Source organism: Aspergillus oryzae, chromosome 8 (genome assembly GCF_000184455.2).
Source record: "Aspergillus oryzae RIB40 DNA, chromosome 8".
Classification (NCBI taxonomy): domain Eukaryota; kingdom Fungi; phylum Ascomycota; class Eurotiomycetes; order Eurotiales; family Aspergillaceae; genus Aspergillus; species Aspergillus oryzae.
This window is the reverse complement of record NC_036442.1, coordinates 2,263,346-2,277,660: the sequence shown is the minus strand read 5'-3', so window position 1 is coordinate 2,277,660 and position 14,315 is coordinate 2,263,346. Positions and strand designations below refer to the sequence as shown.

Sequence of the window (14,315 nt, the reverse complement as noted above, 5' to 3'; positions counted from 1 at the left end):
CTGTTTGAAGCGGCTGATCCTCGATTTAAGTTTTTGAATGCCTGGAAGCCCCCGAAGAGCACAATTTGGTTCATTGAAGCCGAGTGGCAGCCGTGAAGCTGAGGCTATTGTAAGGCGCCTGAACTGTTCATATCGTCCTGGCAGGTTCTCAACATCGGTGTTTCACGCCCAAGTCTCTGCCTCAAATGAAATCATAGAACCACAAACAAGTTGAATGCCAGTTCTCGGAAATTGAATTTCAGGGTTTATACATACGTGCATGTATATGCATAAGATTATCGCTCACTGCTCAGATGTCGTCGATTGCATGGGTTGCAAGTATTTAGAATAGCAAGGAAACGCTGGCTTATACAGAAAGATAAAAGATATCATTCTATGAACGATGGTACCTGAGAACACCATGATATGAAGTAACACTACCACTGGAAAGCGCTACTACGTCTAAGGCCTAGAAGACTAGAACTCACTAGGTAGCACCTCAAAAGCTCGACACGGTACTGGTCACAATATATTCAAATATGTAAATTAGTAGATTTCCTAGGCGATTCTCTTCCCGTACGGTCATGTTGATAGATCAAAGCAGCTCAATCAATTCTATGGGAATTCAACCAGGTTCACTGTCTATGAGTCTATACAAACCTGGAATTTGAAGAAAATTGGCTTTCAAGGTTAGCCTCTGAGGCTATCCGCGTAGCCTTTCAAAACCTCGGCAATAATGCCGTACAATCCAATTGTAGCGCTATTTTTGAAGATCAAGGACCAGGCATAGACCAGTTGTATCGAATATGGCTTGGACGTAATAGCTGGATCTAGGTCTATCTCCGCCAGCGTTTCTTGTATTGTTTTTAAAATGTCATTTTCCTCGGAAGATCGATCTGATATAGCGCGACTCAACTGCTCCCTCGTCCAAATGCTTAGAAACAGACCTTTGGAATTGCTTTCGGTTAATTGTCGTTATTACCAGTGAAGGGGCGGATGAGTGAGTAAGGAGGAAAGGGGGCTGGAACAAATGGAATTACTCACAGCATTCCAAGGAATAGGTGTTGAATAATAATTTAGAGTGCCATCCAGAAATGGATCCTGCCTGGGCCATTCCCATTACTATGGATATCTGAAGTGCTTCAATAGCACACCAAGCAGCCTTCACACATGTCCTCGAGCTTGATATGTTAACTTGGATATCATTTAACCTGGAAGTAATACTTTGCACGTTTCGGGTCGTCAGGGCCGCCCGCAGGGGCCTGAAGTTTCCACACAGTCGCACATGAGCCTGACGATACAACGAAAGAGCATTTGCCGCAATCACCCCACTAGGGTACCTGGGAGAACAATGAAACTCGGGGTTCTGCTCGGCGCACATCCGCCACCTAGTTAAAGATTCCTCAATCCGTTGTACGTGCGCTGGTAATGAATCTATAAGCCAGTTGTCCTGGTAGAGGCTCGTGAGGTGTTTGACAATTCCATGTAATGTCAGATAGGATCCGAAAATGCTCAGGCGAAGCGGTGATGCACCCTGGCCAGACATAATATGGGCTAGGGCGGTTGAGAATTGAATAGGGGGTTTGGATATGGACTTTCGTTTGTCCAACCAAGCATGTGGAGATATACTTGTCCATTCAGATTCTTCGCAAGGCAGAAAACAATCATTAATGTCCAGGCTCCAGGAGTAACTTGCTGTGTGAAAGGTGGCTCCTAGGGCACCCAGATAGACGTATACTGCGCAAATTGTTCTTATGAGTAGGGTTAGACACGCTTCCCATTTCTAAGATAGGATACCTCCACGCACCTTACAGTCATTTCCGAATCAATCCACTTCTGCCACTGCTGTAGAATATCATCATTTCCACCGTCTGATTCCGGCATGTATGGAGAGACCTTTCTATACTGAATGCCCTGTGAAGTAAATCATGTATTAGTGGCCTCGTTTTGAGTAGACACCGGGATGTAAGAATGCCAGAGAGCAGCAGACTAGAAGGCTGCACAATAGTAGCTTCCAAACAGTCAATTCTCTGGTTTCCTTAGACATACTTCGATCAAAAGGGATGCTAATGATGCAGACTCTTGAAAAGTTCGAAAATCGCTGTTTTTCGTCCCGTTTGCCATGATTAACAGCAGACACTGCAACACCCATAGCGGCTCGTCTGCGATAGTGAGTGGGCTCAATTCAATCTTTTTCACATTAGGGAGCGTGCCTAAATACTAGTTGTACTTCGCTTACATGATTCTTGATGCACATCTGGGCAATGCAATGAAGTGAAGTTGCAGTTGCATCATCGTCGTAATAACTGGCGCCAATGGATGCCATCGCAAAGATCATACAAGGTGGAGCGAGCTCTGCTTTCCAGGTCGGCATATGAATACATGGAATGTAAATGAGAAAGCACTCGGCGAAAGCCCTCAGTAATCTCTCCAACGTCAAGCGGCTCGGAATTTTGAGGTCATTCAAATTTTCGACCTAATAAGTCAATGGTCAGGTACTAAGTAGCGAAAAGTGGGTGGTCGCCGTTATCCCAGGCATCAAGTCAAAGCTTACTGGTCTAACAATATTGAGTGTGGAAGCAAGATGATGCCATTGTTGCTCTGAAGCTAGCTGATGCCATTGTTGTTCTGATATGGCGAAGGAGCCTTTCCACTCCAGTGACTTTACCACCTGTGATGAGGATGCTGTGCTGGTATGGTTGTCCAAGGGAGGTGTGAGGCACCTCAATGCCAGATTGGCACCCGAATCTCCTTGTGACATCTCTTCCAGATTGCTCGGGATGGAAGACATCAGATCCTTTGGGAAGTTGAGAGATGGGGTTGAAGAGCTTACTGTCGGGGTATCCACGAAGGTTACAGGGCCGGTGGCAGGAGGGTGCGTCATAGAGATCAAGGACTCAGTATCATTTGGTGCCATGGCCGATGAAGTGATGGGGCTAGGTGTTCGCCTGGACCTGGGATGCATAGACATCGACTGCTCTTCAATGCCGTTCCCTTGAGTATGATGTTGCGGGAAGGGTCCCATATGGTACCTTGCGTGGTGCCTTCTGAAAACATCCTGTCGAGTAAAGGTCGCATGACAAAGTGTACATCTAAACGGGCGCTCATTACGATCTAGAGATCTGATTAATCTGGTTGCTCCCGCCTAGTGGGTGGGTCAACATACGTGAGCGCTCATGCCTGGAAAGATGCTCCGATCGGGCGAATGCACGGGCGCAGTAGGAACATTGTTTATCACGGCGCGTAAGGCCTAGCCCTGTATTGGCACTCATTATTCTGGACTGCTTCAGACATAAAGTTGCAAGGTTTCTTGCCAGGATCACTGATTTTACTTCCCGGATCCCGCAGTTTTTATTTTCCAACGTGAGCTGCAAGGAACAAAGGTCCCCGTTGTCAGGTGACGTGGATTGAAGCAGAAATCGAGGTTCCGAACATGTAAAATACTACCAATTTTACCAACACCAATGCAACATATTTCAGCCAATTGCATTTGTGTAAAATTTTTCTAGTCTGGTCAATCTGAGTGTATTTGCCGCTTTCATGATTTGAGTCCCTCTGTACTTTACGGCCTCGAGAAATCTGTATCTTTAGATACTCTAACCCGTCGATGTAGGTATCGGGCTATCTTAATTTATATATACAACAACTACCACTATCACCACTCCTACCGCAGGTGCAATCCTCTTTATATATGACTATCACCGCTAGTACGACCAGATCCTAATTTGTTTACTAATTAATCACCAAATTTGACATTGATAGAATATACGGCGTATTGTATGATGGAGCACGTGGCTTGTAGGCCCACGCCGAATGAATTCGGGCCGCCCCGCCCTCCCCTCGAGATAGGATGTAACATTTCAGGTTCGGTGTTGTTTACTCTCTAGAACTAGTGTCATACTCTTGCTACTGTAAAGTCCAAGCAAATGCTGTCTGGTGATTCAGGATAAGCACTAGTGGTATGTCTCAAAGTAAGCTTTGAGTTTTGCCGAAGAACCCGGGGCACGGGAAGATTTAGTACTTTTTGGATACTAAGGAGAATCGCCATATTAAATACCTATCCTTACTATTGCAGGGGGTTTTACGAAACCTTAGGAAGCCGAGGTAACACATGTTGGATAATTGATTGCGACAGATGGGTCTCGGTCAAGATTCCGCGGGCAACTTCCGCGAATGGACTATTGACTTGCTCACCAGCCGTGGTCAGTTCGACATCGACTGGTTGCGTAGTACGTACTAATATAGCACTGCTGTGACTATTAGATAGGTATCATCTCCATGATATACTAGCTTTTAACTAGATTTAGCTAGTCTGGTCACGAGACGGTCACTAACCTCATTCGGAGGATGTTTTAACTGGAATCCGGGCGATGGCAGCTTATTCCGTATTTTAGATTGGAATCATTCTCTCTGGCACACCCCAACTTTTAAGGGTCAATGCACCCATCCTCCGATCGCAAAGCTTCATTTCAAAGGGGCCCGAAGATTATATACTAGAACTATCTTCTATAGCGGGTAATATTATATAACCCCTTTTCTTAGAGCCGAAAGTTAATCTTTCCTAAGCTACTAGATCTATTAAAAAACGCCGTATTATATAATAAAAGATTCTATCTATAGAGAAGATACGAGGAAGATGATATAGCCTGTACTGGGTATGGCATTCGTCTGCAATGGGGCATATATATGGGTAAAACAGCCCACTAGTGAATCAACCCGAGTCCTCTGTATCTAAATTTCTTGGTTGGTCCAAGAATATGGATCTGTTGTGTTTGTCAGTGAGCAACGCCGGTGAAAGCGCTTTGGATGACTGGATGGGGCTATTCAAGATGGCCGACACCCGATTTAAGTTCCTGAATGCCTGGAAACCCCCGAAAAGCACAATGTGGTTCATTGAAGTCGAGTGGCAGCCCTAAGGCTGATATCCTCTGTAGCGAGCTATTCTGCTCGACCAAGAATAAAGATCTGCTGAACAGGCATAAACTGTCCTTCATAATTCAATGATACATATTCGTAGTTCTCTATCCTTATACAGAGTTGGAATTGTCAGCGCAAGACCAAACACCCGATCCACCATTAGTCCTGAAAGAGTCAATAATCCCAACAACAGACCCATATGTGCCAGCCACCATCAAAAATGTGCCGCAGACAACAACAAAGATGTTCCAGCATACTCCGAGGGCCCACTTATGCGATCGCTGTTCTCTGCCCCTGCTCCAATTATCATACAACCACATGCAACCACTCGGCTGGAAACTCTGTAGCGTTCCCAGCAAAGCCCCGATAAAAGAGATGAGACTATCAAAATTAGGAATGGCACTTGCAATAATATACGCAACGACAGCAACACCCAGGACACAGCCAATCCAGGTCCCCCAGTGCACAAGTGTATTCGCGACAAGGTGTTTCGACCCTCGCAGCATTCGGACAAAGAAATGCTTGCTCGCCAGCTATGCATATGTCAATTATCGTTCACTTTAGGGACTGGAGTAACAGATAATAGTGCCTTACATGCGTACAGATCGTTGCACTCGCTAATAGACCCGGAAGAGAAATGCCATAGGCAATCTGTTTAATCAACCTTCCCGCGGAACCAAGGGCAGGCGAGGCAACGTAGGATCCGCAGTAGTAGTACACCACGATCCCAATTGTCACGTAGATCACTGTGACAACGGTTTGGCATGCGACTAAGGACTTTGTGTAGTGACGAGGATCACGCATTTCGGCTATGATCGGGAAGAAAAAAGGTACACCGCCGTAGGCAAAGATGAGGGTACAAATTGCTGATATTCCATCGGCGAAGCTGGGATTATTGACAATTTGATAGTCTGAAACCCAAGGGCCTGGCGGTGCGGCATAAGGGCGGTCCTCTACGCCGACCCCGATTGTGACGATGAGGACTAAAAGGTTTGTAAATAAGGTGGTATATCGAGAGATGCAAATAAAGGATTCTTACTGGCAATGAGAATACATGCCAACCCACCCCACGCAATAACAGTCACGCGGCTCAGAGTACGGATAATTGCAAGACAAAACACCCCAATAGCGGCGACAGCAACGAAGATAGCTGTGCAAGCTCCATGGGTTGAGATCGCATTCAGAGCGATCGAGATGCCAAGTATACCGGAAGCAGCAACAAATGTCAGATCTATATACGTATTTTGTTAGTTTTATTATAAGAGCTCGCACAGGTAGCTAACTCACAAAGAATGAATCCGGCTCCGAGGACCTCACGTCCAACTGGGCCGAACATGAGTCCAGCCGCGTCGTCAATACCATACACTTCACGGTGGTTGAGCTTAAAGCTGCCGACCATGTAACTGCACCAGCAGTTGATAATCGCTATTGCAACCAGGCAAAGCACTCCAGGCATCAGGCCCAATGTATCAAATGCAGATGGGATAGACAGTACACCCAAGCCGATTTGAGTTTTCATCATTAGGACTGACGTTCCTACCCATCCTAGCTAAGAATTATCAGTCTCAACAGAGAATAAGAATCCGCATGACACAAGTATACATTGCGATAATTAGGGCCGTCCCCTTCAATAACACCGAATACGGCATCTTCTGTCACAGCCGGTTTAAGATCCTCTTCGCCCACCGGGGACGGTATATTGGCCGCGGTTCCGATATCTTCTTTCTTCCTATGTATGATATCCATACTTTCGATAAGATTGAATGAGACAGGAAGTTACCAAAAGTAGACGGGAGGAGATTATATTTTTGTTTTCTTTCTCACGGTCCCATACTCCGGAGTCATGGACTTCTTCCGTCCCCAACCCCAGGTTCTCCACAGTGGATACTTACCATTTGAGATTTTTATCGCGTAAGACAAACCAATTGCCGATAAGATACACTATTTCTCAACGTGGAGTCAATTCGTACACGAATAAAAGTCTCAACAATCCTACACCGCACGGTAGAGTTCGTGCGGCATAAGTCTACAAATGCCGGAAGTTCCGTGACCGGAGGTCCATCACCAGCGATATAGGGCTTAACCCGGCTTTTCACCGGCAGATTAAATCTTGGTACATAATAGTTTCTGATTTACTATATTAAAACGTTGGCTGCTCATGCAATATTATATAACTTGATCTCCTGACTGATTAGATTACAATTTGATCCCTTCAAGTTGAAAGTCATTAGGCTTCAAGGATTTACTTCAAGTATGGGGAACTACTAGAGTGAGTGTTCTTCAGGTTGGCGGGCTTGAGATTTTGTTCCCGACCTCGGGCCGAAGACCAATTCAAATATAGACCATCTTAGTCTCACCTTTCAAGATCTATCAGTGGGGAAAGTGATAGCTATGCACATCTATTGGATTTGAAACTACGATGGTGGCAATTTTCCACAGTAGAGGACGTTGCATTGACGCGATTGTAGGCTGTGCGAAGACAAAGAGTGTCGCACCGATGATATCTTTGCATCACACGTAGGCACTTTGCTCTCTTTCCTGTGTCCCTATATGTGTTGAGCGAATTTCGTATCATAGTGTGGGGTAGAAGAAGACCGGTAAGTGGAGAATGTGATCTTGATGGCGCGTTTGCGAAAGCGGGAAAGATATATAAACAAGCGTGAGGTAATTGCAAGCTACCCACAAATGCTTTACCCTGGGAGAGTTTCAAACAGCCAGCTACTTAGAGGGGGTTAATTCCCTAGGCGGTCAAGTTAGAAATAATTTGTAAACTTCGGTCACAGTGTGAAGTCAATGACAATTTTTCTTGTATGTACAACTGATGACGATCATCTGGAATGTCCGAGAGTCAATGTCTCCTACCGAAGCACTGTAGTGATGGGCTGAAAAAGGTGTGAATTCGAGTGCACAGACAAGTCTGCCGCGCGGATCTAACAGTCGAACTCGTCGAATATAACTCAAAATATTATCGGCCACTCGAGTTATGTGGTAACAGTCCATTCCTAACTTTCGACGACAGTGATCTTGACCAAGCCTTGGCTGTACTGATGATTTTAAAATGGCGTACGGCCGGACAGGCATGCACTCATGCCAACCGAGTCTACTCCAAAGTGGCGTTTACACCAAGTTCCTGTCCATGCTAGTCAACACCACAAAGAAAATCCAAGTTGGCCATGACGTAGCCCCTGGCACAACAATGGGGTAGTTGACATCAACTCAAGGCTTGGATAAGATGGAACGGCACATTGCTGACGCTACTTCCAAGGGTGGAATAGTTCCCTGTGGCGGGAAGACATTGACGAACCTACCTTGAAAACTTTTCGCGCCCACAATCATTTCTGGAATGATACCCTCCATGCTGACGAGTCAAGAGGAGATCTTTGGCCCTCCTCTGGGGCTGTATCGCTTCGAGACAGAGGAGGAAGCCGTCCAGATGGCAAATGATACTAGCATGGGCCTTGCCTCATACTTCTTCACCAAAGATATAAGTCTCACGTGAGGTTACTTGAGAGCCTTGAAGCCGGAATGGTGGGAAGAACACAGGTAATGCTGCCATTACCGACTGCCTTATACTGGTCTTGCTCACCATTCCATAGGAAACGCCTCTGCAGCTGAGTCACCTTTTGGAGGTATCAAGGCTTCCGGGTATGGAAAGATGTCGCAATAGACGAGTAGCTGATTTCGAAGACTGGGGCTTTGACTGTTGAGCCTCTGTCGAAGGTTTAATTCATTCACAACTTAATCATATCGGGTTGTTCGCAATATTCCACGAGGACTGTTAGAGGGCGCACTAAAGTATACGCTACTTCGCTTCGTCAACTTCGTTGCGGGATGGAGTCGTGGTGGTGGAGCATCGTGTTTACTGTGCAGAATCTGAAAAGTTGTCGAGACCGGGCTTACTGCGTCGCGATCCAATACTCCACGTGTCAATGAAACTGAGGAACTAAGGACTTTAAGACAGGAGACTGTTTCCCAGGAAATGTTTAGACCTCTGTTAATTTGCACTTGTAGATCCTGTGCACGGTGCGTGGTGCTTCAGTATGCACCATCTGAATATACCCCCACATTCCTCGCATTCTCGTTATCGATATTCCGTATCGAGTAGGTCCTCAACCTCTCTATAGTCTACCGACCAGGACTCAGGTGCGCTTTGGCCTATACTCTGCAGCAAGAGCCGCAGAGCGTTCCTATCCTCTTCATCACATTCCGGTGCCACTTTCTCATTATCCCGAGCATTACCGCGACCGGTCATGTACGGGCTCGGGCCATATCCGTCATAGCACACCATATACCGATCGTTCATGAGACCAATATTGATGTTTGCCTCCTTCTCAAACGGCATCCCGTCCGACCAGCACGTTGTTCCCATGCGAAAGTGCCGAAGAAGTGGCAAGCGTGTCCGAAAGGTGTCAAAGAGATCATGCCATCTTTTTTCGTATGAACGGTAGTGTTTGCTCAAGCTAGGGCAATCCTCGCGGATTCGGACCTCCATCTCCGTTTTCTCGAAAGAACAGCGTCCTATATTCTCCTTTGTAATACCTACATCATACAAGATCGTACAGTCATCCAGGTATAGCTCTGCAAGAGTCGCTTCATGTGAAACGATCCACTCCACGTGCGCGTCCTGCGCGAAGCCGAAATTGCCAAGCGCTAGGGTCTTAAGCCGAGGGAAGTGAATCCCTTTAAGGTCCAGCTTCGGGAAGAATCCCCAGTAATTATCGCAATAAATCGTCAAATGCTCCAGCGATCCCATGGTGGGCTTCAGCCAGGCGAAGGGCATCTCTGCGAAGAACTCGTGGGGCTCGGGGAACTCTAGATCCTCCTCTGGACTTGCCTCGTGGTGCTCAGTCGCTATGTTCAACCGGAGCGACTGAAGACCACACAGCACCTTAGCCATCATAGCGCGAGTGTCTGTGTCTTTGATGGTGAGATCTTGTAGATTACAGATCCCCAGCTCTTTGGTGGGTACATCCAAGGATGTCAGCCAGGAGAAGAACACGTGGAGAACTTCCTCGCGGTAGGTGGGCGGTTGGGGCCATTCGCTACGCCACATTTCTACTCCATCATCATCAACGCAACAATTCTTATCAAAGCGTAGAACGGTGCTTTGCACGTTCGGGAAGCGTTTGAGCTGCAAGATGGCGTCTTTGAATGGTTCAGTAAGGGTGCAATCTGGATCCCCCCATTCCTTGTATAGTTAGTTCTCTTGTTTGCGACTCGTGAAATATATATGGGCCAGTCAACCTACAGAGTCCTTGTAACAGGTGTTGATGTAAATCTTCCTTACCAACGACCGCAATATCGTGTTGTTTGAGATGTTACGAACTCTTTCATAGCTTTCTTCGTCGGGGAACAGGTGCACGGTGCGGAATAGTTCCCGCGAGACAAATTGCGCCAGCGTGCGACATGTCTGGCGCAGCTGTTTTAGGGCCGATTGATCGATATGCGAGATCACTCGCGCGAGAAGTTCACCGGGCAGATGAAGGAGCTGTGGCATTGTGGGATTGCAGGTCGGAGAGCGCGACTAGTAGAGTGATGGAGTGATGGGGTCACGCGCTATATAACCACGGCCCACAGAACGATCCGTCTACGGCAGCCTAAAACGGACGGTAGCCTACGGAGTAAATCGACAAACGGTTAGTACGTACAGTGTATATCCGTTATAGACACGCACAACATTTTAATTTGTCAATTTAGCCTGCCGTACGAATTTACTCCAGCTGGTAAGTAGTATCCTACCGGTGAAAAGAAGAGTCGTGAAGATTTCTAAAATATTACAAATCTCCACCCAGAATAATGACCAGACGATTTAGAGACGAAAATAGTGTACACACAAGGATTCAAACCCACGCAGAGGGGACGGGTTACCGCTACCCCATATTCCCAACCCAGCGGAGAATCATTATCTCAAGGTGGAAACACTTGTATATGGACATCATTGGTAGAGAATAACGTGGGGGTGCTTTCAATATTTTGATTCCATTCTTATTTCACAGTCTGAAGACATTATGACTGATTTACATGATCAGAAAAGATCGAAGCACGTTTAACTGTGCCTTCTTCATTATGGCCGCACAGGGAAATATAAAGAAGCCAAGGTGTTCTTGACACCGTTCAAATCACCACAATCACCAATTACAATAGATGGCCGAGTTGAACCGGCATCGACAGACCACAATATCACCGACTATTTGTCCAACAGTTATACGTATAAGTAATAGTCAATTCGTTTCGTAGATGCTGACTCTCGAACATCAGTATTGATATAGACCTATCCCGTAGCACAATACTAGAACTGCTTCCTTAGGATGACTGCATGATCCCTGTTCTTGAGATGAAAGGGAAACTGAGACTGGCGTCAAAAATTCCAACATGCATTCAGCAGGCAGGGGGTTAGCCCAGCAATATCGCTTACAGTGTGCCGAGTGTTAGAAGGGAAATGATGATGTAGGAAGACCAGCGCAGCGAGAGATGTGTTTGTTATACGTCATGGTGGTTTCTGTACAATATCTGTACGATCCTCTCCTTTACTAATGGGTAGGCGACCCGGATATCTACAACCATACTTATTCTAATTTTAGATTTATCATCGAAGGCTATGGGGTCAGTTTCTTGCGAACTTCGAGCGTGACCAAGCGTGACCTGGAAGTGATCGCGCTCTCCGAATAACTAGGTAATTGGTCAGTCCACCATGCATGGTTGTTTCGCAAGTTACGTTAGTTAGACGTGCGTTTAGGCCTCCTGTAGATGATCGGGTAGATGCATAAAGGCTGTTATCTAATACTTCTTGGGTTAAACTGGTATAGTTTGGCACACATCACCTTGCCTGAAATTGAGCCCTGGGGGTTTAGTAACTGCATACATGGTATACCGGTTTCTGGAGTGGTATTCAACCCTTCTAACACTCCATTGAGGGCCTCGGACAGCAACAACAACAACAACAGTCCCTTTCGCCGTCTTTCTGGTGGTCATCAGCTTGCTATCTTGCAAGCTCCTCTCAGCATCTTCGAGCATGGGCTGTCTTCCCTGAGTTAGTTTCGCCTGCCACCATCCCATTGATTATCTCAGGCACACAGCATTGCTGGGGTCACACATAAAAGTGGGCTGAATCCTTCCACAGAGTAACACCTACTCACCCTCGGGGGCGGCCCCCGTTATTTTTACGATCACGAGCCCGAGCCTCATATCAGACATCAATCCGACTCGCGGAACATCGACTAACAAATTACCAATCGTAATAAGGGCATTAATCCTGGTGGCCTTGTACAGACACCAGTTACTCGTGTAGCGGCCCATATTCTCTACATATCAACGGCACCCGGCTAGATAATGGGAGGGAGGGTCTTACAGTTTACCCAGACTCTCAAGTACTGTAACTGCTCCGCCAATCCGGACATTGATACGGTGGCAATTGGTACCTATGGTAAACATCGGTGCTCGCCTTAGTGATCTTACCAGGTATGGCACCAGGTATGGCACTTCACAGCCCAGTTTGTGGCTGCGACAGATGAAGAGATGCGCCATCAATCGCGCACTCAGGCGTTCAATGTCTCGAAATTTACTGCATGTCCAACTTGAGGAAGTGCTACCATGGTGGTCTCTGATGTGTATTTCTAACCTCCACAACACCAATTTTGATCCTTGCAAGGGCACAACCGTCCCATCAGCTGCAGAAACTCTTTCGGCGGCCATGACCAGTAGCATCTGCGCTTAGACGTCTTCCAAGATCAGCCCACTACCCGGGACTGCATTCCCGGGAATGCAAGTACCACTAATCTAGGAAGCATATGTACCGGCAATTTTTGCATTTCCCGCCTCTATCCCTTCCGTGTGACCAGTTGATTAGCTCTTGTAGGGCTCATAATCAAATGATCCCCTTCCTTGGCCGCCAATCAACTAGTTGTACGTAAGTGAAATTTGCCACTACAGTCTGTTGTATGTAACTCTTGACCTGTAACCTGCATATTGGTGCATACTTAGTAGTTCTTGGCAGAGGTGAAGGCTGGCGCGATGTCACTATGCCGGAAGCCGTCTGACATCCAATCGTTAAAGCCCCGGCTGATCCGGCAGCAGTGGCCGGGCTTGCATATGGATGTGGCTGCGGTAGATTGTCTTCATGTAACCCTAACCCCGCATTTAAATCAGAGACATCGCCAATACATTGAGAAGCTGAAAGACATTGTTAATGTTGAGTGGCACCGGCTGTAGAAAGATGCACATCCGGCTGCAGCATACCTGATATACTCGGAGCGGGGATCCTGGTACTCAAGTGAGACATTCCTCCAGAATTGTCATACTCATGTATACCCAGAATGTGCTAGATTCCTCGACTACACGGCCGTTCAGTGTAGCGGTTACGTCGTTACTTCTAAAAATACTGCAGGAGGACGTGAAGCCATAGGTATAAAAGCAGGCCAGTGACTGCATGACCAAGAAAGATGATCAACATAGCAACTTCAGCTTACACGATTCTACGATACAAGAAACTAAGTATCTAAAAATATGATTTACTGGACCACTCTTGTCCTGGGCTTGCTCCTACAGCTGCTGTCTGTCAGCGCTGGCACAACGCTCGCCACAACCACCACATCCTCATCAAAATATGAGCCAACCCAACCAGGTATACCATCCAACTGTGACAAGTTCCATCTCGTCGCGGCCGGGGATCAGTGCGGTACCATCGAGGCCAAGTACGGCATCACCGACGCCCAATTCAAAGCCTGGAATCCTACTATAAACTCTGGTATGTCCTTTCTATCTAACCCATGGCATGCTACAACTAACTCTTAATTTCCTTGATGCTAGGATGCACCAACCTCTGGCTAGACTACTACGTCTGCGTCCACGTCCCGGATGACACAACGACGACAACAACGAGTAAAACACCCGGTCCCACGGACACTGCTCCCGAGCCGCGGATGCCCGGCATCGTGAGTAACTGTAAGAAATATTACCTGGTCAAGAAAGGTGACGACTGTTACTCTATCGATACTGCCGCGGGTATTACGCTCGCTCAGTTCCGCTCGTGGAATACGATGATTGATGCGGCCTGTACCAATTTGTGGGTGGATTATTACGTCTGCATAGGTGTTTAGTCTTAGTTGTTCCTTTTGCAAAAGTATGAGATACTATCTATTGTTGTTCGGAGAGCGAGGGGCTGATGGGTTGGTGAAGGCCTGTTTATGAGGATTCTTATTTGCGTTGTACTACGTGGATCATGTTAATTCATAATGTGCTACGAGTCAGGATTTACTAATGAGGGACCTATAGTTAGCGCAAGGAAGTAATAATGGAGCTATATCCACATCTTGGCGGGGAGCAGAATGGAAACCAGAATTAGGCCTTGGTTAACGGGGATTATCGTATTTCCAGTTGAGTCGATAATGATTTACAATCTCAATGCTATTTGTGATGCACAA

At 46.7% G+C, this 14,315-nt stretch overlaps 5 protein-coding genes across 5 annotated transcripts; 1 reads left to right on the top strand and 4 right to left on the bottom strand.

The window, feature by feature from the left end:
- Positions 1 to 2,105: 2,105 nt before the first annotated feature.
- On the bottom strand, positions 2,106 to 2,896 carry AO090010000410 (uncharacterized protein; the record flags this gene model as incomplete). Its single annotated transcript, XM_023233657.1, has 3 exons — positions 2,106 to 2,141; positions 2,219 to 2,455; positions 2,534 to 2,896. The coding sequence occupies 3 exons, from the start codon at positions 2,894 to 2,896 to the stop codon at positions 2,106 to 2,108; spliced, it is 636 nt and encodes a 211-aa protein (XP_023094178.1).
- Positions 2,897 to 5,006: 2,110 nt separating this feature from the next.
- Positions 5,007 to 5,402, bottom strand: AO090010000412 (uncharacterized protein; the record flags this gene model as incomplete). The annotated part of the gene is made up of 1 exon (XM_023233655.1): positions 5,007 to 5,402. One exon carries the CDS (start codon positions 5,400 to 5,402, stop codon positions 5,007 to 5,009), a length of 396 nt encoding a protein of 131 aa, XP_023094179.1.
- Positions 5,403 to 5,451: 49 nt separating this feature from the next.
- Positions 5,452 to 6,415, bottom strand: AO090010000413 (uncharacterized protein; the record flags this gene model as incomplete). The annotated part of the gene is made up of 4 exons (XM_023233654.1): positions 5,452 to 5,463; positions 5,491 to 5,879; positions 5,936 to 6,127; positions 6,184 to 6,415. The coding sequence occupies 4 exons, from the start codon at positions 6,413 to 6,415 to the stop codon at positions 5,452 to 5,454; spliced, it is 825 nt and encodes a 274-aa protein (XP_023094180.1).
- Positions 6,416 to 8,013: 1,598 nt separating this feature from the next.
- AO090010000414 (uncharacterized protein) lies at positions 8,014 to 10,393 on the bottom strand (the record flags this gene model as incomplete). The annotated part of the gene is made up of 6 exons (XM_023233653.1): positions 8,014 to 8,026; positions 8,205 to 8,342; positions 8,483 to 8,607; positions 8,698 to 8,769; positions 9,440 to 10,084; positions 10,145 to 10,393. The coding sequence occupies 6 exons, from the start codon at positions 10,391 to 10,393 to the stop codon at positions 8,014 to 8,016; spliced, it is 1,242 nt and encodes a 413-aa protein (XP_023094181.1).
- Positions 10,394 to 13,398: 3,005 nt separating this feature from the next.
- Positions 13,399 to 13,991, top strand: AO090010000417 (LysM peptidoglycan-binding domain-containing protein; the record flags this gene model as incomplete). Its single annotated transcript, XM_001827362.3, has 2 exons — positions 13,399 to 13,639; positions 13,702 to 13,991. The coding sequence occupies 2 exons, from the start codon at positions 13,399 to 13,401 to the stop codon at positions 13,989 to 13,991; spliced, it is 531 nt and encodes a 176-aa protein (XP_001827414.1).
- Between the last annotated feature and the right edge of the window lie 324 nt (positions 13,992 to 14,315).